The 25,520-nt window shown below is 47.2% G+C and overlaps 1 protein-coding gene across 2 annotated transcripts in view; it reads left to right on the top strand.

The window, feature by feature from the left end:
- LOC139306716 (dystrophin-like) overlaps nucleotides 1-25,520 on the top strand; it is a 49,270-nt gene that overhangs the window by 9,300 nt on the left and 14,450 nt on the right. Inside the window, exons 7-16 of one of the 2 annotated variants that reach the window (XM_070930666.1) lie at nucleotides 2,372-2,423; nucleotides 2,959-2,974; nucleotides 3,029-3,039; nucleotides 4,115-4,175; nucleotides 20,027-20,088; nucleotides 20,217-20,291; nucleotides 22,016-22,217; nucleotides 22,326-22,411; nucleotides 22,981-23,138; nucleotides 24,791-24,957. In XM_070930666.1, the coding sequence (XP_070786767.1) occupies nucleotides 2,372-2,423; nucleotides 2,959-2,974; nucleotides 3,029-3,039; nucleotides 4,115-4,175; nucleotides 20,027-20,088; nucleotides 20,217-20,291; nucleotides 22,016-22,217; nucleotides 22,326-22,411; nucleotides 22,981-23,138; nucleotides 24,791-24,957 (890 nt within the window). Of the gene's footprint in view, nucleotides 1-2,371; nucleotides 2,424-2,958; nucleotides 2,975-3,028; nucleotides 3,040-4,114; nucleotides 4,176-11,652; nucleotides 11,805-20,026; nucleotides 20,089-20,216; nucleotides 20,292-22,015; nucleotides 22,218-22,325; nucleotides 22,412-22,980; nucleotides 23,139-24,790; nucleotides 24,958-25,520 lie in introns of those variants that run through there. The other variant, XM_070930667.1, reaches the window with a different exon arrangement.

Raw genomic sequence — 25,520 nt, 5'->3', positions numbered from 1 at the left:
ATGTTTTCTGCTTTAGTTAATGTGGCTTTAATTTTAGGGGAGTGTTTTTGCGTTTGTTGTATTTGTGCGCGTGTGTGTGTTTGTTTGTGCGGTACCTACACATTCAGGTCACTTTAGTCGTTTCACTGTGTTCTTTCGTGCCTAAAAGGTCGAAGCTGATTGGCCGGGGGAGGGGGGGGGGGGGGGGGGGGGCACGGCGCACTCTTGACTAATTGCAACAGATTCCTCCTCAACAATCCCACTCCTCTCATTTGTACAATTCTGATTAGGTTACCATGGATACAGGGAAAAGCCACTCAGGCAGAAATGGATTGGGTGAGGTGGACTCGAAGGTAATTTCATCATTTGGCTTCATGTCACATTGAAGCCCCCCCCAAAAAGAAAAAAAAGGACTGGTCATCACTGTCATGTCTTCATCTTCATCTGCTCTTCATCTCACACCATGAATCATGCACACACACACACACACACACACACACTCTCCCCTGACAATGTGTCATCAGTGGCCTTCTCATTTGGGTTGTGGATGAAAGGTTGGACGTTTAATCAGCCAATCTGTCCACTCAGACTGGATAATGACCAACCTCAGTCCCTCTGCTTCAAGACTTCCATCAAATAAAGCTGAGATGCCTTTAAGCTTCCAATGATCCACTTTTTTTCTCTTTTTTTTGTTTTGTTTTGTCTTTCAACTCTTCCTGGAACAAAAATCTGCCGCTAATCAGCGTCTGCCATAAGCCCCGCATGCCGGGCCGGAGCCTGCACGGGTTGCCTGGGAACATCAGGCCGCTGAACACCGTGTCGGGAAGCGTCTGCGATTGTAGTCGTACGGCGGCGGCTCCCCTGGGGACGCTCGGGGGTGCAGCTGGCCGGCGAGCGTCGAGGGGGCGCCGTACTGAAATTGCGCCTGCACACATCGCTTGAACGTCAGATTAGAAAGGCTTGAGACTGGAGGCAAGAAGCAGAATTCGAGAGAATTCCCTCAATGCCAGGCTGCAAAACGTTGGAAGTTTATGCAGAAATTGTGTGAGGATTGGTGACGAGAGATACATTTGCCTAATCAATAATGAACATAGGCTCAGTTTGGTCTCACTGAGCGACAGTTTAGAAGTGATTTGGGGCTTTCTGATCGATATACAGTAGGTCGGGCCCGTCGATTCTCGTGAACTGCGATTCCTCGTACTTGTTAGGAGGCCAATTCATTAACTTCAGGAAATGAAAATAGACTCTAATCGAACGCTCTGTTTTTTACTGTTTACCTCCAAGCCTTTCCTCCAAACCGGACTTCTTGGATCATATTTGCATGTCTGAAGTCTCACTGCCACCTTAACTCACTGGGTGTTTTGACACAGGGCTGTTTTCAGTCCGAATCCCCCCGTTTTTCAGCCATTCACACACTCACCATCAACAACAATCGGGGGTTTCTGGTGATACTGCACACTGTCTTTATATGGAAAATCTTCATATACCAAGTGACAACAAGCCTGTGTGTGTGTGTGTACCCCGCTGGGTTAGGCCCGCCTCTCTGCGTGCACCTACAGAGCCGTGCTGATTTGCTACAATTATCTCAACTCCATCTAGATAGACAGCTCACTCAGAGCTGAAGGAGACTCACAGGAGACCGCATCCTCTCTAATTCCGCCGCTACAAATTCAATTACCTCTTCCCTGCTTGTCTTTGTGTCTCCTCCGCCTCCTCCCCTTCCTCTCCCTCCGTCTGACCAATCGCGCACTTCTACTCTTTCTCCGCAAGGGCATGTCACTGTTCTACAGTGACACAAATTTTTTTTTTTTTTTTTTTTTTTTTTAAATCACCCCGCCGTGTATTCCCATCATCACATTATAAAGCTATTCATTACTCTGAGGAAGCATTAGGGCTGAACGTTTTTCCCGTGGCCTCACCGTTATAGATCCCAGGATTATATTTCCTCGTTTATCGGGAAACAGGGATTCCTCGCCACAACCTTTTTGGGTTTTATAACACAGAACTTATTTCCGGTTGTCATTCTTTAACATTCACTATATGGCAGCTGGTAAGACAGCCACAGCTGGCCTTATCTAAAGATATCAATTAAACGTGCTTGCCGATTTTCTGAAAAAGAATTCAGGCACTTTGGTGAGGGTTAAGCTACCTTTTTAAATTCAAACTATCTCTCATATTTCAATGCATTGACTTGTGTATTGACTTCAGTATAAATATAGGACACCTAGGACAACAGAGAAGGCATTACAACCTCTCTATCTGTTGGCCTGAATGAAAACGTCAACCTCACTGCTTCCGAAGTTACTGTTAGCACATGGCAACATCGTGAATCTATCTATCTATCTATCTATCTATCTGTCTAATTGCGTATCTTTCCATCTTTCCACATCAGATCTCCATCAAAGAACATCTAAAGCAGCTGACAGACGCTCACAGGGACTTTGGCCTTCTGCATGGTGAGTAAAACACACACACACACACGGCGGCTTACATCGCACTGTTGACAGTTGACACAATACTCAAGAGGTTGTGTGTGTATGTAAGTGTAAGAAAGAGATAAGAAAAGAAACGTGTCAAGACAAAATGAGGCGCCCACCTCCCTGACAGCACCTCACTCACTCATCGGCACTCGATAAGTGACGCCGCTGTGGTAAACTAGCATTACTTTCAGGCCAAGGAGCATATCATTAGCAAACAACTTTACCGGTTAGGCTCGAGTTTAGGCTAATGTTAGCAGCTCTGTCCTGCTCTTTATTTGAAGTGGAGCGGCAACCCTAGATAGCGTTTACACCTGCCAAACCGGTGTCGCATTGAAACAGGGTTATATTGTTCTATGATACGCTACATTTCCTACATTCTCCTTATCGTACTTTTCTATAATGCTAGGGCTAACATGCTTGCAAGAACAATGCTTCGTCTTTATTTGCGTGCCTTCTACATAGAGTCAGGGTATCTCAGGGCACTTTTCGTATAGAGCAGGTCCAGAGACCCAACAGTTCCCACCGTGCGCAAGCACTTCAGTCAACAGATCATCATTGGGACCCGTGAGCTTTATTGTCAGTGCTTTAGCGCGCTAATTTAGCTGTTACGTAGCCTTCATATGCATATCCCAGACCAACTCATGGAGCATAAATGAACTCTTTGAATACATTAGACACTGCAGATTAATGACGTATAAAAGTGTACGACTACGAGGATGATTATTATTATTTATTTATTTATTTTTTACATTTAAGGATGTCCACCTGGAGCCACACGTCCAACTGTGAGCTGCGTTTTTTTTCCCCCCTCATCGCTTCTCTTTAGTTTAATTACAGCTCATCTGCGGAGTAATTAAAAGACCACAGACAACAAAAGATCACAACATCGCTCGTGCGCTCGCGGCGGTGATTAAAATGGAAGAACCGCGGGGAGCCGCCAAGACGAGAGGGAAGCAAAAAAGGGAAACTGACACTTCAGATACATGATGACGTGGTTAAATAGCAATAGCATGTCCTGCAAGATGGTAGAGCAGCGACCGCATACACAAAATGACCTGATTCCCGGTGTGATAATGGAGCTATATTAGATGTGGCAGGGCAGAGAGAGAGATAGTAATGGGGTTAGTGATGGTGGCGTGGATGATAATGTGAGAGCAGTGAGACTGCACACGTGCCCCCCCCCCACCCCCATATCTCACCGCTATGTTGATATACACCCCATGTGTTCTGGCGGTTGTCCCGCGATGCACCGTTCTGTTTTTAACTGCGGCAAATTTTACCCGCGAGGCACAATAACGCTTATACAGCGGGGGCAGTTTCGGCCGAGCCACCTGATTGGTCAGAGATGCATTCCAACTGTGCTGACAATTCCCCCGAAAGCCCAAGTCTGCTTTTAATGTGTTTGCGTGCCAACTCTTGTGGGCATAATATAAGCGCGATAATTAGCAATATTTCTTGTTTTTCTGCTGTTTTGCCATTATCATGTATATTACTTTGAAGAAAGGAAAAAAAAAAAAAACTGCAGCAGTTTCCTGTGATGTGGGGGCGTGCTTTTTGTCACTGATCCCGCGGTAAGATGTGTGTGTGTGACGAAGTTGAATAGCCTGCGGACAGTTTGAACGGTTGTCCTGACCCTTGTTTCTCTGTCTCAGCAGGATCTGTAGAGAGCCCCTTCGAGCAGGGCATCTCCCCGAACAACGTGCCCTACTACATAAAGTAAGTACTGACCTCTGAGCAGTGGCCCAGCAGATCTCCTCGCCGCTGTTTATACAGCAGCTCCACTAGATTTACACACAAATGTGGTTTGCGCTAGTTCCAGTGAGGCCGACTGTACTAACGCTTTTAACGGAGTGGAGTGGTGTGTGCTTTGAATCAGAATCAGAATCAGAAACTGTTTATTGCCAACATACATTACAAGGAATTTGCTGTGGTCGGAAGGTGCTATTGTTTTGATAACAAATAAGTAGAATATAAAAGGTAAAATAAGAATAAAAATAAAAATAAGATAAATAACAACAGTGCAGTGACCAGAATAAAGTAAAGTGTCCAGGTAAAGTGTCCAGTAGGGGGTGGGTGCGTTAATGTAACGCAGGGGGGACAGGGGTGACGTACGTTAATATAACGTATAAGTAGTGTTTGTGTTCGGGGGGGGGGTCAATGTAAGTTCGTCAGGTTGACTGCAGAGGGGAAGAGGGGAGGGGGGTCGAACAGATGGTGTCCGGGGTGGGAGGGGTCGGCAGCGATCTTCCCCGCTCTCCTCAGGGTCCTGGAGGAGTACAGGTCCTGAAGAGATGGGAGGTTGCAGCCGATCACCCTCTCTGCAGAGCGGATGATACGCTGCAGTCTGCGTCTGTCCTTGGTGGAGGCAGCAGCGTACCAGACGGTGATGGAGGAGGTGAGGATGGACTCTATGATGGCGGTGTAGAAGTGAACCAGCATCGTTTGTGGCAGGTTAAACTTCCTCAGCTGCCTCAGGAAGTACATCCTCTGTTGGGCTTTCTTGATGAGGGAGCTGATGTTCAGCTCCCACCGGAGGTCCTGGCTGATGATGGAGCCCAGGAAACGGAAGGACTCCACAGTGTCCACTGGAGAGTCACACAGAGTGATGGGGGCGGGTGGGGCTGCGCTCTTCCTGAAGTCTACAACCATATCCACTGTCTTTGAAGCGTTAAGCTCCAGGTTGTTGTTGCACCAGGTCACCAGGTGGTCAATCTCCCACCTGTAGGCAGACTCATCCTCTCCAGAGATGAGTCCGATGAGGGTGGTGTCGTCCGTGAACTTCAGGAGCTTGACAGACTGGTGACTGGAGGTGCAGCTGTTGGTGTACAGGGAGAAGAGTAGAGGAGAAAGAACGCAGCCTTGAGGGGAGCCGGTGCTGATCGTCCGCGAGTCTGAGACGTGTTTCCCCAGCTTCACGTGCCGCTTCCTGTCGGACAGGAAATCCGTGATCCACCTGCAGGTGGGGTCAGGCACGTTCAGCTGGGAGAGCTTGTCCTGAAGAAGAGCCGGGACGATCGTGTTGAAGGCAGAGCTGAAGTCCACAACAGGATCCTGGCGTAGGATCCCGCGGAGTCCAGGTGCTGGAGGATGAAGTGTAGAGCCAGGTTGACGGCCTGTTGGCTCTGTAGGAGAACTGCAGGGGGTCCAGCAGAGGGTCTGTGATGGATTTGAGGTGGGACAGGACCAGGCGTTCAAATGATTTCATGACCACAGAGGTCAGGGCGACGGGTCTGTAGTCATTTAATCCTGTGGGCCCTGGTTTTTTGGGGACGGGGATGATGGTGGAGGCCTTGAAGCAGGCTGGCACGTGGCATGTCTCCAGTGAGGTTTTGAAGATGTCCGTGAACACCGGAGACAGCTGATCGGCGCAGCGCTTCAGGCAGGATGGGGAGATGGAGTCTGGTCCAGCAGCTTTTCGCGGGTTTTGTCTCTTGAAGAGTCTTGAAGAGAATCAGCTCTCACGTAAACATCCGAGCCAAGGATTTGAGGTGTGTGTGAAAAATGCGTCGGGATCAAGTCACGTTGCGCTTGAAAAGCCGAGAAATGTCTTGAAATGTTCGACTTCTAACACCGGCTGCCTCAGTCAACTAATGTCGCTGCCAGCTTTCGGGGGTTTTCTCTGTGACCGATCGTGAAACTGAAAATTCCTGTGTCAGAGCCCTTTGCGTTCGGACAAGGGCTTCTACACCCACATCGTGGCGGTGGTGGTCTCGCAGCTCCTCTCCAGCATTCACAGTGTAACGCTTTTGGCTACCTTGCCTTCGTCAGGGTGGGGTGAGAAGTCCCTGTCTGCGTGACTCGATTGACTGACCGTAAGGTGAAGCTGGAAGCAGGGACGATGAAAATACTGATATTTGGGTTGATAACAGTCGGCAGTCGCCCCCCTCCGTGAATGTGGAAGTTATTAAGTCCCAAAACACTACTCTGAAACTGGTTATGACACAAAAGTTGGTAAAAAAGATGAATTAATTAATAAATGCACCGCTTCCATCGGACCTCCACATTTAATAAAACAATGCTTTTAGATTATTACTGTTTTTTCACAGGATCTATGGGACAGATTTCTCTTTTCATTTTTCTTTTTTTTTTAATTTCCAAGCGAAATATGAATTGCCATGAATACAAAACTCACAATATTACAACCAACTTCTTGATCTATCTAGTGTGTAAAAAAAAACAAAACGGTTGATTCTCTGACTGTAAAATTGAAGATTGGTTTGTTTTGTATATCTGGTCATTTATATTTCTGCTTCCACAAGATGTAAATAGTTGTTTTTGATTTTGCTGAAAATGTTGACTTCTAATAGTTCTGAGCTGGCTTGAAATGTGTTGTTTAGCTCTGAACTGTTGCCTGTCTTGCTTTGAAGAATTCATCTGTTTGTCCTTTCATATTCAGCACATTTGATCCTTTATTCGTTGACATTTTGCCCATCCGTCCACCCATACACTCATCCATCCGCCCATCCACACATTCAGCCCCAGGTAATGTTAGACAACCAAAAAACGGATGTTTTAGGTTGGGACAGTTTCTCCCCTACACCCAGAACAGTGAGTGAGCGATCACCGGGATGATCCAGGGTCAGTTTTATCATCTGCCTCCCCGAGCGAAGCTTGTTTTTCCACCGGTTGGTAACTGGACTGCGGAGAGAGCGCGGACGCTGAACCTCGGTCCCCCTGGTCCCCTTCATTTATCTCTAGGTGTTCAAATTTAAAATCGCCGTCACGCTTAATACACGCTGTTTCTGCAACTCAGTTGAAACTATGATGCTAAGTTACCCACGTGGCTTGGTTGAAAAGGAGACCCCTTAGTTCAGCCTTTTCCCGACTGCTGACGTTAACATGATCGTCTTTACAAGGCTCCAAACATGCGTTCAAACTTCCAGTAAAACTTCCATAGCAACATTTCTCCAAGCAGCCAGCCCGCCCAGATGTTCCGTTTAGACATTATTCACTTCATTATGTCTGGAAACATGCTTGTCGAGCAGTTGAGTCCCTGGTCGCGCTGCAGTGCTCTGGTGAACGCTGGGAGACTGTTTACTACTCATCAGCAGATAGCAGAAGTTTCGGAGGTGGGGTGTGTTAGCACGGTCTCACAACTTCTGCCTCGGCGCCGCAGGGTGCACAAGCCTGCCGTCTTAACCGTTGGTGGGTTGCCACAGCGACGGAATTTCACTGGGCTAAACATGAGCGATCATTAGGGAAATGTTTTTCTGGACCCACATCCAATCGTTTGGCCACAAATTAGATCCATTTAATGGATATTTTACGTTTCCTTTTTTTTTTTTTTTTGGAGCTGTAACTTTCCGGCTCATGTTGCTCAATATGCAACACACTGCCAGCATGTTCCCAGCTTGCTAGTCCATTAGCCATTGGCTACATCACCAAACCTCGATAAATCAACTCTTATTCTATAACCTGTAAGCCTGCGTTTTCACCCAAAGTACATAGAACTTTCAGTCCCAGGAACTACTTTTCAAGGCATTAAGAGGGACATGTTCGTCGCAGTACCGCGGATGGCCACTGGGGATGATAGGAAGCAAGGCTGAGCGGCGGCGCCACATCCCGGTCTTATTATACATCATTTGTGGTCAAAGCACAATGAAAAAAACAAACAAACTGGTTTTTCGGCTGCATATTTTCAAAAATGGTGACTGAAATAAAATGGTGCGAGTACTCGACTCTGATTCTGGAAAGTACTAACCCCCGAGCAGAGACTTTTTTTGGGGGTAAAATAAGACCCTGGTCCCTGTGGTGGACGTTTCCCCCAAAGGTTCCTGCGGTGGCATTGTTAAGTGTTACATCGTTACCCCACCCGCAGTGGCTGCTGTACAGCAAAAGTTACATAGGCTTAGCTCTCCACCTCACATTCCTAACTCATTGGTCAGAATAACAGTGTGATTGGTCAAGCTCACTTCCTGCTTCTTCTACAGTCAGAGAGCTCATACAGGAGATTGCGCCGGCTTTGTTAATCAGCAACTAGCAGTTTGATGTGTTTTGAGCTAACACTTCATGACTTGGAGTGGCAGAGACTGCATGCAACCGGCACTACATGCTCGGCCGATCTCAGGTCAGAGTGTGTGTGTGTGTGTGTGTGTGTGTGTGTGTGGGGGGGGTGTTTAAGCAACTCTTCGTTTGACGTGGGATTAACTGCAAGCGAGAGAGACGCATTGAACTGCGAGAGAAAAGAGGAGGAGGGGGGTGAGGGGGAAAGAGAAGTGACAGATTCTCCTCTCCACATGCAGAGAGGAAGCTGGACCTGACCTGATGACCGAGACCCTGTGAGTGCCAGATGACCACACACACACACACACCTACCTGTCTACACACATATGAACATCCTCCACTGTACGCTGCACACAAACATACGCTATGCGGCCAAAGGTATGTGGACACCCAAACATTACACTCACGTGCAACTGTTGGACATGTCATTCCAAAACCGTGGGGCATTAATGTGGTGCCTCTTCATTATTATAGTACAATTTTGAGGTACTTGTACTTTACTTGAGTAGTTTCATCTTATGCTATTTTGTAATTCTCCTCCGCTACATTTCAAATGGAAATGTCGTACTTTCTTTATTCCACTGCAGCTGTGGTTACTTCACCGTTTGTGAACCTGTACAGGAAATGAAATGCCCTTTTTGTTGTTGTTGCTGCTTCTTCTTCTGCTTGGAAAAATGACATGACGTAATGCCTCCATGACAAGTATTTTCACTTTTGATACTTTATGTATAATACTTTCATGCCTTTACCCCGCACTCGGCCAGTGTTACTGTGAAGGTCAGTTTACTGTGAAAACAGTTGTCTCCTAAAGTCTGAGAAAATAACCCTGGTGATGCCATCAGGGTTACCGCAGCCTGGGCTTGGAGACTACAAATGTCCCAGCTGATGTTGGGTGATCCCGCAGGTGTTGGAGCGGCGATGGGGTCAGGGCTCTGTGCAGGCCAGCCCACTTCTTCCATCCCCAAAACTGTCGCCACAAAGTTGGGACCATATGATCGTCTAAAATATTCAAACTAAGGGGCCCAAACCATGAAAAAAAGAAGAAGAAAGCCCCAAAAGTATGCAAGGTCGAGTGGGTCCAGTGTCCGCATACCTTTGTCCATGTAGCGTCCATGCACACGTTGTAGATTTCACACTGCAGCAGCCAGCGTGCAAACATACAAAACACCCACTCAGGCTATAGCCTACACACACACACTTAACAACACAGCCGCGCTGTGTCTCCTGCATACGAACGCGCTCTCGTACACATTCAGGGCACAGTGCGGCGACATATGGCCGAGCAACTGCTCTTCTTGTCTGCTTCTGGAGATGATTTCCTCAAACCTGCCACCACCCCCCCCCCCCTCCATGATTGGCCTCACTGCAAGCAAGCCTCCCCCACAGGTGGAGTCCTCGGTTTAAATCCACAACCTCCCACACAAAACGTACTGTAGTCAGCCGCAAAACAACGTCCGAGAGCTTAAAAATCAGTGTCCGTCCCTCTCTGTCCTCTTCCTCCAATCTGTCATTGTCTCCCTGCTGCGCACACACACACACACACACACACACACCTACACACACTCAGGTATAAAGACATACTGTTGTGGTGGGATAAAATAACAGTTGAGACTTGCCTATAAATTACAGGCTGTTCCTCTCTCTTTGCTGGTGCAACATAGCCTACATTTCTCAAGCCTTGAACACTGATTCCCAAAGCAAAGAGACCCCCCCCCCCCCCCCCCCTTCTCCTCCTCCTCCTCCTCTTCTTCCTCCCCCCTCTCTCTCTCTTCCTGCCTCTCCTCTCTTCTCTCCTATGTGCCTTGTAAAAGCAAAAAGCACCTTTTTCTCTATCCTTCTCCGCCTCCTTTCCCCTTTTGTCTCTCCTCTTTTCCTATCTTTCTCCCCCCCCCCCCCCCCCCCCCCCCCCCCTCTCTGTGTGTGCGTGTGTGTGTGTCTCTCTCTCTCTCTCCATGGCCTTGAATGTGGGAATCTGTGTGTCTTGAAAAGCAAAGAGCTCCTCTCTCTCTCTCCCTCCCTCCCTCCCTCTCTCTCTCTCTCTCTCCCCCCGTCAGGGAGGTGAAAAACCTCCTCGGATGGTGTCGAGGCTCCGTTGCTTTCAGAAACAGCGGGATGGGGGGAAGGGAGGCAGAGGCAGGGAGCCTGAGCTCCGCCTGGTCTCGCTGAGCTGCGTCAAGCGCCCTAGAAGCGGGCAGGACTCGACCGGAAATGTGCCAAATTCAATTTCAAAATAAAGGCGTCCGCTATGTCGGGTGGTTCAGGATCCCTTCACGCATCTCGTGTAGCCATTAAGCTGTTGTCCGATGTCCAGTTATTTTATCCATCAACAACCAGGGCTAGATTGACCCACTTGGGGGCCCTGGGGAAAAAATTAGTTGGGGGCCCCAATTTTCCCCTGAAGCCCTTGTTCTATATATATTTTTTAACTAATTTGGAATTAATCAGAGTATCACACTTGGTGAACCTGTGTCTATTAGGGCCTCTTTAGGGTCTGGGGCAGTTTCCCACCTGGGGGGTTGGTAATCCAGCCTAACAATTTGCTAACAATTTATGCCTAAAATTAACTTTGACACACTTCATTATTATTCTTTATCAATGTTAATAAATAGACCTGTTCTTTTCTAGCTATGACAAGTCAATGACATGTCCTTCCATTTTTTTTTTTTTTACATTTTCTGACCGACTGTTAAAGGATGCAAGTAACTTCTCTTTAGGCAATGTATTTTCTTTGTCTGTCTTGGCAAGTTAGCTCGCTAAACGCGCCAGATGTTAGCAACTAAACAGGTGTGTGTAAAGTGGTTTTCTTAATGAGGCTAAACAAGTATCCGTTAGCTGGGCTAAACGGCTAAAAGCAACTTCAGCTAGTGAGCGAGCTGAGCAAGCTAGCACGGCCCTGGGTGGGGAGCTATGAGGTTAGGTTTGTGACTGATTTTATAGAACTCTGCTGAGATGTTACACGTTCCATCAACCTATTTTTTCTCATTTCCACTGTACAGTTCGTCAGATTCTCAGTTTCTCATTGAAGCTTTTATTTTGAAGCAATGAGCGGAAGTGTTCGTTGTTGTATTCCGTCAGGATTTGACACTCGTGTCTCGCTGGCCAGCAGCCCCCTGCAACCCACCGCTGCCGCTTACAGAGGAACACACACCGACACACACACACACACACACACACACGTAGGATACACACGGTAATCTCGGACGCCTCTCTCCTGTGGTAGAGGACGCTTGGTCGGACCGCGGCGGGGGTCGGGATATCGCCTCGGTTCTGCCCGGGAATCGGTTCATTTCTCGCGGACGCGGAGCGCTCTGATCGGCCGGCGATGCGGGAGCAGCTTCGGAAGTGAGTGCTGGGCAGGGGACCGTTTATGGTGGTGATAAAGAACGGTGATGGTAATTTGTGCTGGTCGTAATGCAGTAAACCTGTTCACACAGTAAACACACTGGCTGTGGGGTTTCATGGCAAGCAGAGAGGCGGCGAGCTGGGGCAGAGATGCCCCCCCACACACATTATTTCACCCTTTAGTCCGGAATATGCGCAAAAGCAGGCTCGTGGATGTTTAAACACTGGACAAAGATGCATTCAAATGAGATTTTGGACATGGGGAAACAGAACTCTCTTCTTGTGCGCTGTTAACCCACATCTCCAGTCCGAAATGAGTATCGAATGCATGTCACCTAGCATGTTCAGGGGGGTTTTGTGTGGCCAATTTTGCTGCATACAGCAATAATATAAGTTTAATGAAATATGTATTTGCATTTAAGGGACAGAGCCCACAGCACACGAATAGGAAAACGGAGACATGCGTTTTTTTTTCCCATGAAAAGGGAGGCAAACGGTTCTATTTGGTAGCCATTAAACCCCCTGCCCTTCCTCCGCAGCGACTGTGTGGCGGTGGTTGTTGCCGGGGAACCAGGCGAGGCGTGCGGGCCGGTCGGGCTCTCCGATCCGCTGTAACCCTCCGGATACCCGAACCGTGCATTTCCTAATTCTAAATCCGTGCTATGTAGCCCGCTGCTGCGCTGCAGTGCCGGAGCCAAAAACAGAAGGGCATTGAGTGCTTTAAAGCAAACAGGCTGCGTGCGTTGCCTGCGTTTATTTGCCCGTATGTGTTTGAATTTGGCCCGACGGGGATTTGTGTTAATGTATGCGTGTGTGTGTGTGTGTGTGTGTGGTGCGTTGGCTGAGCTTTTTTTTTTTTTTTTTTTGCAAGAGAAAAGAGCCCCACCGAGCAAGGCAGCGATGTGTCACTGTGTTGCATTCCTTCACAGTCACAAACGCGCACAAGGAGGTGCAAACACAACCATCCCAGTGCCAGCAAAGCAGCCCGTGTCTGGATCTCTGTGTGTGTGTGTGTGTGTGTGTGTGTGTGTGTGCGCGGAGGTGTGCACGGCGATTTAGATGTGCTGCGTTGGTCTATTTTCGGCTGGGAAATAACGCCAGGCCTCATTTTTCAGGTATTTTTTTAGGTTGGTGTATGTGCTGTTCACCCGCGATCCAGATCATGTTGGTTGCAGTAAAGTGGATGTGGTTGTCCTGCATTGATACTACATAGATATCAATGCGTGTGTGTGTGTGTGTGCACTTCAGGAGTTGCTGAAATGAGAGCAGAGGATGCGGGCTGGCTGGTGCAGATTTTTGGCACCAATGTGATTGCAGGTGTGTGTGTGTGTGTGTGTGTGTGCTGATTAAATACAGCTGATGGATAAAAAGCCTTACACACACACACACACACACTCTGGTCGCTGGATGGTGGTGCTGACATGCTCAGGCATGACTGTTATGACTTGGTGTGTGCCGTCTTTGTATTTGGTGCCTATTTCAGCCTCATCTGTGGTGGTGGTGGTGGTGGTGGGGGGGTGTTTTTAGGGGTGAATATCTGCATTCGGAGACGGTGATGGAAGAAACTTTCCCACATTTAAGCTGCAGGCTTTTTTTTTTTCTCTCCAGGTGTCATGTTTGAATGACTTATAATAAATTATACCGGCTCCGGTATAATTGCAGCATCAAGAAGACACTGTGATAGTACTGTGTCAGCGCGTGAGAACAAACAGACTCGGGCATGAACGTGTTCTCCAAACCGGACTGGTCTTGGGAAAGGCATTTCGACAGGCAGCCGTCAGAAAAGTTTTAAGATGATGCTCAGGCTAATAGCCGCTTTCCTTCGGTCTTCGGGGGATAATTAAGCTCACCGAAAAAAAGCAAACCCTGCAGCTCAAAGCCCGAAACCTGAATGTCCGCCACTACAGAACAAGAGAGGAGCTGCTTCTGTTTTTCTCGCCCGATCCACCGTCTCCTGCAGATCCCGTATTTCATGTACGAAAGCGGCTCCTGTGCAGTCTAGTAATCAGTTATTGGTGTGAATCTACCTCTTTTTCCCAAAGTCATTTTCCTCCGCCTCCGAAGGCCCCAGGTTGTATTTCAAAAGTGATGTCTGTGTGCGTAGAGAGCTAAATGGATGCAGCAGTTGCCTCTTCAGTCAGGCTGGGTAGATAACCCCGCACACAGACATGCAAACTGATTGTAGCGGTGGCGACGACGACGCCGATTTTGAAAAGGGGCTGATGAAATAGCCAATGAGCTGTTCCACTCGTTCCAAGTGTCGTCTATGATCACTGATGTTTACCCGTGGTTTCAACCCCTGACATCAAAAGTTTCTAATGAATCTTTTCATTAAAAAGTTGTTAAAAAGTGATTTCAGTTTCTCACATATGCAAATTGTTCAGCTTTTCTCTGTTTCATGAATATAGTTTTGGGCTTTGCACTGTTGGCAAAAACAAGTCGTTTGAAGACGTCAGTATTTCCCTGGTGCTGTTCGCCGGACACAGGACGTCCCGGAGGGGCTGCGAGTCGCAACTTCTTTCTCTGCTAACTTGAGAAATGTGGCTTAAAACTGGATAGTAAGTCAATTTGCGACATCTCCTAGCAGACATGACGCCGCTGGCAGGCGACCAAATGTAGCGGACCGTTACCTTTTGACTCAAACCCGCATGCACCATCCTGCCGCCACAAATCCTCCCGAAAGCACCAAATGTGGATTCTTCCACAGCTGAAAATAGTCCCCAACAAATGCACTGAGTAACATTTGTTAAAAAAACACAGTGGCCCGCGTTTTTTAGGAAATTACTGGGGGGGGTTTGTGTTTAAAAACTCTACATTAGTGAGGCATTTTTACAAATGTATATCTTCACCAGGAACCAATGGGCCTGGGAGAACCGCAGACAGGGTAGGGAAGTCTGAAAGTATCGAGAGATGGCACTAACAGCAGGATGGTGGTCTTTTCATGGGATTTGTGTACAACAGCAACCCGAATTATCCTGTAACAAATCTCAGGATGTCAAATTAAGATGCCAAAAGTGCAACTAAGTTACCGTGTTTCTGAAATAGTAACTCATCGTTGTGATAAATGATCACAAGGGGAATAATTACAGCTCTCTTTTAGCACCCGTGTGATCCCTCAGGTTTTGCCGGTACTTTTAGGTCCCCTTTCACGAACGGCTTCCTCTCACATCCAGCGGATGAATATGGCTTTCATGCTTCTTCTTTTTTTTTTGTTGTTGTTTTCTTTCTTCTTTTTTTTTTTCGCCTGCTTTTTCTCTTGTTCACATTGCATCCCCTGAAGGCCATTGTCTGAGCTCATTCAGATGCCTGGTGCGCAGGAAGCATTCTGTCGGGGCTCACGCTCAATGATAGGCAGGAGAAGACATCGCCATAGACCATAAACCACCTTTAATCATTCATCCAAGAGCCATAATTGACTGCAGCGAGAAGTGACACTCGTGTCTCTGTGCGGATCCATTATTTAAAACGCCTATCTGTCACTGCAGCAATAAGCCATTCAGCTGCCTGTTAACTGCAATATGTAGCATTGTGTGTTCGCACGTGTGTGGGTGTGTGCGGTATTGTGTGGCGGCACGTGTGTGTGTGTGTGTCAGCGCTGTCAAAAGATGACTGCAGTTGAATCCAACTTTAACCCATGCTGCACAGAGGAATGGCTCGTATCACAGGAATCCAGCGAGTGTGAGCAGGAACTTTCAGCAGCCGAGCAGCATGGCTTTCTGTAATGCAGGTTTCCGCAAATGCAAACAAACGCATGCTTCAAGCCACGGAGGCGTACGTAGTTTTAGGTTGTTTTTTTTGTTTTTTTACCTCGTGATCTGACATTATAGAAGTCCGCCACCTTTGTGTGATCTGATAGAACTGAAGCGACCAGCTGAAGCCGGGGACCGTCTCTAAAGTGTCTCTAAGGTGTTTTAATATTCGTCAATCGCTATAGACACTTTCGAACCAACTGTATTTGTATGATTGCCAAGACGTTCGGTTCAGACGTTCACGTTCCCCTCAGGGTGAATTTGCAGTGACTTTGGTGATCCTCTGACCTCCCCTCTGGCGCCACCGTCACTAATAGTGGCTTTGCCTTACACCCACTATAACAGACACTCTTAATCAGAGCATGCATTTACAGTACGCACTGCCAAAATCAAGACAACGCTTCCTCGACCTTTTGTTTATTTCCAGTTGATTGTGTCTTCTGTTTTTGGTCACAGTTCTTAAGCAGCTTCACCCCAGTAAGATGGTTAGTTTAAAGCGTTATTGTCTCTCCTGGTTTCTGTCCCTGTGGGCGGGCGGGGTGAACGCTGAATGCGCCAGCTTCAATCAGATCGCCCTCGAGCAAGGCAGCGAATCCCTGACTGCTCTGCCAGAGCCGCTCATTGTGCGGTACTTTTATCTTTCGACGGTTTACGACGCATTATCAACACTTTGGCTCGTCCTGGGGCCACGGTGCGTGTTCCAGGGAGGCGGGTGTCGGCTTTCGGAGCGCATAAAAAAAAAAAAAGAGACAAAACCAGAGATGCTCGATTCCTGCAGGCCACCATTGATGTGTGATTGTTCTGCTGTGTTTTGTTCATTTCTCCCGATGGAGCATCTGGTGGGAAGAGGCAGGACTGCGGCTCTGGATTTTGTGGACACATTTGAACAACGTCGTGTGTTCGACGGTGTGTGTAAAAAGACGCAGTATCTTCCAAACAAATGGCTTGTTTCCCGTAAATCAAACCGAACGGCATGGCATGAAACTTTTGGACGTCAGGAATGTGTTTTAGACATGTTTTGGCTTTTTGTGCCACACCAGACTACATTAGGAATTTAAGTCATTACAAAGCATACCAACCAAAGGGGCGGTATGGTGGCGCAGTGGTGGTGGAGGTAGTCGAAGTGTCCTTGAGCAAGACGCTGAACCCTAAGTTGCTCCCGATGGAGGCCAGCACCTTGCATGGCAGCTCGGTCGCCACCGGTGAATGAGACTTATCTGCAAAGCGCTTTGGGCGCTATATAAGTGAGATCATTTAACCAAATACAGTATCTATTGTTTTCTTGTCCAGCAGCTCAATAAGACAACCTCTCCTTTTCACAGGAAGACGTATTGTTCTTTGACTCATCGATTGGTTCTAGACCCCTGGGTAGAGAATCCTGAGATCGCCTCAGTCTCGTGTGAAGACAGAAGGGCCCTTTTCTTACTTGTTGTTTGCTTCCGAGCAGCTGACGTAAACAGCCGCAAGTTACCTGCCTTGCTGAAGGACGTCGGGGGAATTGAGGTGCAACGCCTCGCCGTCAGAAGCCCCGCGTCTCCGAGCCGCTGCAGTGCTCGGGATGGAAGCAGCTGCGCGCTTGATGCCGCGCGGCCATTAGAAGCGATTGTCCGAGTGGCTCGGAGCAGCGCGCCGAGTGACTGAGCTACTGTTTGCACAGACTCTGAGCTTTAGAGGATTTTTAAGTAGCTCTTCACCATGGGACCCCTCTCCTCATTATCTGGAGTGGGAGTGTGGGAGAGGGGCAGAGAGGCAAGGAGAGAGAAAAACAAGGGCAATGCGGAAAAGGAAAAAAAAAAAAAAAAGCCCCAGCATATGGATTATTATTTGTTTGCTTTTCAGACAAAGGTTAAACTGCAGGTGTGCTTGTGTGTGACCGACTCGACGTGTGTGCTTTTAACAAGCTGGGCAGGGTTGCATTAGCGCGCCAACACGCCTCAGGCGAGAATTACAAAGCAGAAAACACAGCGCTTTGTCTGCGAAGGAACGCCGAGCGGCGCCGTTTTAAACAGCTCTGCTCTATTTTAGCTGTTTTTTGTTTTTTCGTTTGCCACAAAGTGTCCCCCCCCCCCAACGATCCACAGCACCCACCGCGGTCAGTGCACACCCACTACTCACGTGTACTGAAGAAATGGGAATCTGTGTTTGGTCTTCATTCTTTCATATTTTTTTTTGGCTCCAGCTCATTTTCACCCTAATATCAGCTTCAAAATGGCTCTAATATTTCATTCCAACAGCCATTTAACTGTCCTGTATTCCACTTAGTGACGGAAGTGCCACCCTGATTGACACTCTCTTTCCAAGGATTGCGGGGAGCCCGAATGTCTATTTATTAACCACCTGCGTTATAACGCGGAAGACTCCACTGTCCTCCGTCTCCTGTGAAGGACTTTTCAAACATTTGGTGGGCTCTACGTAAACAGGCGGCTGGCCCATTACCATCACATTTACAGTAGCATCTATCTGACACCGCCTCGCAGTCCGATTTTATTTATTTCTGACGTTCATTTTGACACCTTTTCGCTAAAAATGGACGCACCGATTTCCTTGCCACGTTAGCACCAGCGATTATTACAACAGCAGCGAAGTGGCGCTAATGACCCAGGAAAATCAGCTTGCTTTGCTTTACACTGACATAATTAGTTAGAGGGTTGAGCGTTTTTCTAGATGGCGTTTCGATTCAAAGTGGGTGTGTCTTTAAAGATGGCGTGAAATGCAAATGAGAGCTCGGATGGCGGCACTCGGCTGAGTGGAAGTGTTGGGAGGACGAGGGGAGAGAGTTGGCTTTTGTGCAAACTGCGGCGAGTTATCACCTGCAGGACATTTGAGCTCAAACTGTAGGTCTTGAGCGTTGCGTTTACTGGTGCGTGTGAACTGGTTTGTGTGAACTTAATGGAGTCCTAATGAACTTGGTTAATCGGTCCCGACCCATGAGTGGACAGATGGCACAGAGCGTGCAGAACAAGCGCAAGTTCTTCAAATACCGTCGTCGCCGCGGTCATTCCGGCACATGAGAGAATACCCATCCCTCATTGCGTGTGCATCACACACACACACACTCGCTCCCAATCTGTTTGTCTCCAACACACACACACACACACACACACACACACACTCAGCCGAGTCTCCTGTGAGTGGCGAGCAGCAGTCACGAGGAGAGGATGTGTGTGACGGAGAATGACACAGCAACCGACTATCTCTCCCTCTGCCTCTTTTTCTTTTTTCTTCCTCTCCCGCCGCTGAGGAGTGCCTCCGAGATGGAGGGGAGAAACACATAAACAACGGGATTAATGTCATAGTGTGGGATATTTTTTTTGGGGGGTGGGGGCTGCTGATCTCATTCATCAGCGACTGAGTCTAAATATTTCCCTCGCTGTGTCACGTAAATCTCACTTGCCGTCTCCTGTAAGTCCTCTATACATAAAGAAACAGGACAGCTCCTTGGATTCTGTCTTGGTAACTTTTGTTTGCCAGTTTAGTGGATTTTATTTGGTTAGTACGGTTTTAGTCGAGCAGAAGGAGCAAAACAAAGGCCACTTTATTTTGAAACCTGCGACATAAAGATGAACCTGTAAGACAGGAAAAAAAGAAAAAACCCCAGTGACGACTATTGTGCAGCCGCTATGGCCTCTGATTTGACTTGACTTCACCCGAAATTCACCAAAAGTGAAACAAATGCTCTCGCTTTGATTTATTCCGCTTTAATTGTGACGCATTTTGGAACGAGTGGAACTCGTCGCCTGTCTCCCTGCGTAGATGGATTTCCACCGGTTGCGTCACTTTCACTGTACCTCGGTGGTTTACAGTCTGGGTGTTTTGAGCTCGCGCTTTTTTATCCAGAGTGACCCACCGTTTTTGCAAGATATGAATACAAGATGACAATAATAATATAAAGTCACTGCAGGGTTTATTTTAAGGTAAAACGGGGCTTGAAATTATACATGAACGATGGTGCTTTGGATTTTTCTTTTATTTATTTTGTTTTGTGTTATTTAAAGACTCCGTACTTGTTGGTTGGCATTCCCCACTTCGTTTGCTTTCACTTTTAACACAGTCCTGTTAAATAATTGAAGCATTTCCCGTCGCTTTAAAGGAACTCTAGAGCGTTATGTTTTTTGTTTTGGGATGAAATGTCAGCTATGGCTGAGACCATCACCTTGGGATGAAATGTAATGTAGACTTTGGTTATCCCTTAACTCGTCTACTGGCGAAACATCAACACTGCGAGCCTGTTGGAATGCTAGTGTTAGCATTTAGCTGAAAGCACTGCTGCGTCTTAATACGGTCTCGCAGAGCTGCTAGCATAGCTGCAGCCTCTTCCTCTTGATACCCACGGTGGACGGAAGCTCAGAAGTTTAGGAAAAAGTTTCAGTGTAATATTTTCATGGCCATTTAGAAGATCCTTTAGCCTCAGGTATATAATCCGTTTGACCATTCTTCTTTTCTTTTTCTTTTTTTTTTTTTGTCCCTTTCCAGCCACCAGACCCAGACAACATGCTGGGACCATCCCAAGATGGCCGAGCTCTACCAGTCTCTGGGTAAGGCGCTGTCTCCAACCCGTGTCTTCCCACAAGACGCAATGAAGAGCTTGTGATATTTGAAGTCCACCGTCTCCTTCCCCCCCTTTCATGTCTAACTCTTCGCTCTCGTTTTCCTCTGCCTTTAGCTGACCTGAACAATGTTCGATTCTCGGCCTACCGGACAGCCATGAAGCTCAGACGCCTGCAGAAGGCTCTCTGCTGTAAGTCCTCCCCGTCTATATAAAGTGTACAGTGTGTATACCTCTCCTGTATTTTTTTTTTTTTGGTCTCTTGATCCAAGCACACTCCCCTCTCATCATGAGGGCTCCTCTCATTGTGTTCCAGCCCTCCTACACTCCTGCTTTGTTCTCTCTTTCCGTCCATCTCCCTGTCTCTTTTTCAAATTCGCCTCATTCGCTGCTCCTCTTCTCCATTTTGCTCCTCTGCACGTCCTCCTTTGTGTATTCTCTTTTTCCTCCTCATCGTCTCTCTACTTCTACCATCTTTGCCTCTCTGCCCTCACAGTCTGTATGTAAGTGTGTGTGTGTGTGTGTGTGTGTGTGTGTGTGTGTGTGTGTGTGTGTGTCCATATGTGTGTTTACTCATCCTTCCCGTCTCTCGCCGGTGGACCTGCGGAGTGTGAGCCGCCTACGAGCTGTTATGTGTGTGTGATATGTTTTGAGGCGTATAGCTGGCTGCAGCCGTGCAGCACAGAGGCACTATTTATGTTATGGAGGCTTTCTAAAAATAGAAATGAACGGGTTTGGTGATTAACCCTTTCTTTTTTTTTGTTTCCTTAACCCTACGCTCACATTATTCCCAACAGCGCACTGGGTACTTCTTTCTTCCTATTATTACTCTCCGTTTCTCGTCTTTCCTTCTTTCAGTTACTCTCACTTGTTTTGTTTTGGGTTTTGTTTTTTGGTTTTTTACATCTGTCTTCTCCTGAATTATTTAGGTGGCTTTTCTATTTGCCTTAATGGAATTCCACCATCGTACATAAATGTCGATATCTTCGTCATTAAAGCAAGACGCAGAAACCTTGACTTCTCCTTGACTTGACTTAAACAGTATGTGCGTCAGAACAATGGCTCCCAAGCTCCATGGGGGGGGGGGGTCATTAATTTATTTAAATATATATAAAATGATAACATACATGCATTTAATGAATTTCTTACCAAGCAGCCGACGGACACAGTTAGCGACGAGGCGAAACAGATCTAAAAGAGAGAGAATGTTGGACTTAACATTTGTCAGGCGGGCGCGAAACAGCGCTCTAAATGAATGCTAACGTTGCTCCGCGTCTGCTGGACGTGTAAATGAGCAACTGCTCGCTAACACGTTAGCCATGATAATTGCAATCTCGAGTTTCAGACTTGCACATGGCGTTCCCATCAACAACTTGTAATTATAACTGGAACCCCCCCCCCCCCGGGCCGATTTTAATCACAGCACTTCTACACCTGTAGGAGAATATTCAAAGATGAAATTTAATGTGTTCAAATAAATCCCATCAATTCAAGCACCGCACGCTGCACATTTGATCTTTTCTGCGAATTCAAACGGTCGATTTTCTTTTACCTTCAGTTGGCTTATTGTCTCAACATTGACACTCTCCCCTCTCTCCCCCCTCTCTCCCCGTCCTTTAGTGGACTCGACAGAACGGCAGAGATGAATAATGTGGTACTTTATTGGTCCCTGGAGTTAGGTCGCCTTCTCGCTGCCGCCCTTGAGCAGCGTTGAGCTCAAGGACACTTTGAACTCGGAGGGTTTGAACCCGGCCCGGTTTCCGACTGAAGGACAGTCTGAGCTCAGCAGCAGGACACGCTGCCGCCCCAGCTGTGTGTGTGTGTGTGTGTGTGTGTGTGTGTGTGTGTGTGTGTGTGTGTGTGTGTGTGTGTGTGTGTCTGCCCGCTAACCGCCCTCTCTCTCTTTGTGCCTATAGTGGACCTGCTGAGCATGCCGATGGCGTGCGAGGTGTTCGACCAGCACGGTCTGAAGCAGAACGAGCAGCTGCTGGACATCTCCCAGCTGGTCACCTGTCTGACCAGCCTGTACCAGCGGCTGGAGCAGAGCCACTCCCACCTGGTCAACGTCCCGCTGTCCGTCGACATGTGCCTCAACTGGCTGCTCAACGTCTACGACACGTGCGTGTAGCATGCTGTGCGCGCACACACACACACACACACACACAGAACGGTTTCCATTATGTCAGTGAGATTCAACGTACTCTAACATGTTTTGTTCCTTGGTAGGGGTCGAACCGGAAAGATCCGGACCCTGTCATTCAAAACCGGAATCATTTCACTCTGCAAGGCTCACCTGGAGGATAAATACAGATGTAAGTAATGCGCACACACAGAACTTATGCGCATTGTACCTCCAAATTGCTCTTAATCGTTGCATCCGCATTTCCCAGAAGCTCATTTTAATGGTGCAAAGTGCAACAAACAATACACAGCAATAGATCTCGGGCGCACGGACTGCTCTGGGACAGCCGAGCCAATCGCAGCGCAGCATGAAAAGAGGCGACTCTAGAAAATGCCTTAGCTCCTCCGGGAAATCATATTGCAGTTAATTACTTCAATATTAATTAACAAACAACAATGGTTTGTTGAAGCTGTTTGTCTAAGCACAGCAGTGCCACATTCCCCAGTCATAACTCTTCTGGGTCCCGCGTAATGAACGGTATCATCATCGTCATGTCGTAACTGATGAGACGCAGCAGCATTTGCGCCGTAATCTATTTCAAGAATGATACTTGAACTAGCTAAAACGTTTGCAGATTTATCTCCGTATGTATCCTAATTTTTTTTAGGTTATTTCTTGACATTCTTTACATTCACATGTTAAGCATAATTCCACTGCATCTAATACCCAATTTCCCCCAAAATACCCCCCCCCCCCCAGTCTTGTTCAGACAGGTGGCCAGCGCGACAGGTTTCTGCGACCAGCGACGCCTGGGCCTCCTCCTCCACGACTCCATCCAGATCCCCAGGCAGCTCGGCGAGGTCGCCTCCTTCGGCGGCTCCAACATCGAGCCCTCCGTCCGCAGCTGCTTCCAGTTTGTACGAGAAACACTCTCACACACACACACACACACACACACACACACACACACACAGAGACAGACAAACCCTTCTTTATAAGTTGCTTGTTTTTAGTTAGCAGTCTGGTTTGACTTTCTACAGAGTTATAGACGGCCGTAATGAAGGTACTCACGAATAACAGTAACGGGACCGTCAAATGCTGCGTGTCCATTTGCACTGATGCCTGAGGCCCTAAAGATGGAGGCCGTATATTCCCACAGCCGCACCGAGCGTTTGTTTACTAAATCGGGTCTATTTATAGAAAGAAACTGGATTGTCACTAAGAGCTTTGCAGGAAAATAAAGGGCAAAAGATCGATAAAACCTGAATAATAAAAAAACAAGTGCATTAAAGACTCCAGTAAACAGGGCCAGAGAGCAAGTGTGTGTGTGTGTGTGTGTGTGTGTGTGTGTGTGTGGCTGTGTGAGCGTGAACTTAAGCGTCAGGCAGGAGAAGCAGGCGAATGACAGCCTGCGGCCGATCAAACAAGCTGCAAAGATGTTGCTGGGATGGAAACACGGGACATTTTTATGGACACGTGGGGGGGGGGGGGGAATAGGATCGGACAAACGCCATACAGGGGTGTTACAGTGATAAAAGTATGCGACAGCACAGAGACGCAAGGAAAGGGAAAGGTTCCCTTTGTGTTCCTTGTATGTTTGGGAACAGACGGCATCAACGTTTGAGCCACAAAACACACGATTTCTCCTTTTTTGTTTGTTTTTTCAAAGTATTCCAGTAATTGCAGGCTGACTGGATTATCCCTCAGACACACCCCCACACACACACACACACACACACACACACACACCAAGTGGACTATCTAATCTCATCCAGCCCTAAAACTGGAGATGGTTTAGCTTCATTCCCGACGGGTGTGAGATAGAAAGAAATAGTGCAACTTTGAGGGACTATTTTGAGCGGCGGGTTAATCCACAGTTGGTGCTCTAATGGGTGTTTGTTGCAGCGGGACGTGTGCGTGTGGACTGAGTCAAAATAGTGTGTGTGTGTGTGTGTGTTTGTGGTAATGAAGGAACACGTCACCCAGTGCAACGGTGTGGCTCATTGATGTGTTTTTAATGGTGTTCTATGGCGCAGAGGTTATATCAGGCTTTGGATGCACACATAAACCATGTTAATAGGATACATTCATTATTGGTTTTATGGGATTTTTGGACCCCACGAAAAAGTATGGAATACCACCAGATGTATCCTTTAAGTAAGGATGGCAAGGTGCAGTTGTCCTTGTACCAGAGTCTTATTAAAATTTGACTTTTTTTTTCTTTCTTTCCTTTTTTTTTTGACTGAACCGTTATTTTGCAACATAACATTCAATGTTGTTTTTACCATTTACCAGACGCATGAAATATTTACTGGAGTTCTCTGGCTCACTGTGAAACGTGAAGCAGAGTTTTCATTTTTCACCAAAACACCCAAAACAAGGTTGTGTCGAGAAAACACACAGTTCTTCAAACAAAGAGTCGATTTCATCTCCCCTCTAGAAGATCCTTTCCAAAAATGGGATTTGAATATGTTTAGTCAGTCACATTGAAAGCTAATGTCACCTTTTTTTTTTTTGTTTGTTTTATTTTCAAAACCCACGCTCACCGTTACTTCTGTCGTCTTCCCAGGCCAACAACAAACCTGAGCTGGAAGCCGCCATGTTCCTGGACTGGATGCGCCTGGAGCCTCAGTCAATGGTGTGGCTACCCGTCCTGCACCGCGTGGCCGCCGCCGAGACCGCCAAGCACCAGGCCAAGTGTAACATCTGCAAGGAGTGTCCCATCATAGGATTCAGGTCGGAGTCATGCCGTCGCAGCAGTGTGTGTGACAGTGCAAATGTGCCTTAAAGATGTCGCGGTTTTTATAGGTGATGTGTTCCGCACGTCATCCATCTCTCGAGCGGCACATCTGAACCTCTAATCAGAAGAAATGAGCACAATTGGAGCCATTTTGCCATAGAGCATTATATTCTTCATCTCATTACATAGAGGGCAATAAAACACAAAATGAATGTCATTCTCAATCAAGCTCAAATGAGAGCGAGTGAGAATTATGCTCTTGTGCGGTGCAGCACTGAACCTTCAAGTGTCTAACTGCACACTGAGATCTTTGGCTTCTGGGCTTTTAATATATCACTGTCTAGTCTAAAGCATATACCAGCAGCCCATTGGCTATATATATATATATATATATATATGTTCTTTTAAATATCTTCATAGGTCGCCATAATCTGTTTTAATAATATAATTATAAGAGAGATAAGACACTGCTTTTTTTCTTTCTTTTTTTTTATTATAGCGATAATCCAGAAGAGCTTTTCATTTTTAAAGCAGAGTGAGCGTCCTCGTCCCTGTAGTG

The sequence above is a fragment of the Enoplosus armatus genome, chromosome 24 (assembly GCF_043641665.1).
Source record: "Enoplosus armatus isolate fEnoArm2 chromosome 24, fEnoArm2.hap1, whole genome shotgun sequence".
Taxonomy (NCBI): domain Eukaryota; kingdom Metazoa; phylum Chordata; class Actinopteri; order Centrarchiformes; family Enoplosidae; genus Enoplosus; species Enoplosus armatus.
Note: the sequence above shows the minus strand (reverse complement) of the source record. Positions and strands in the feature narration are given on the sequence as shown.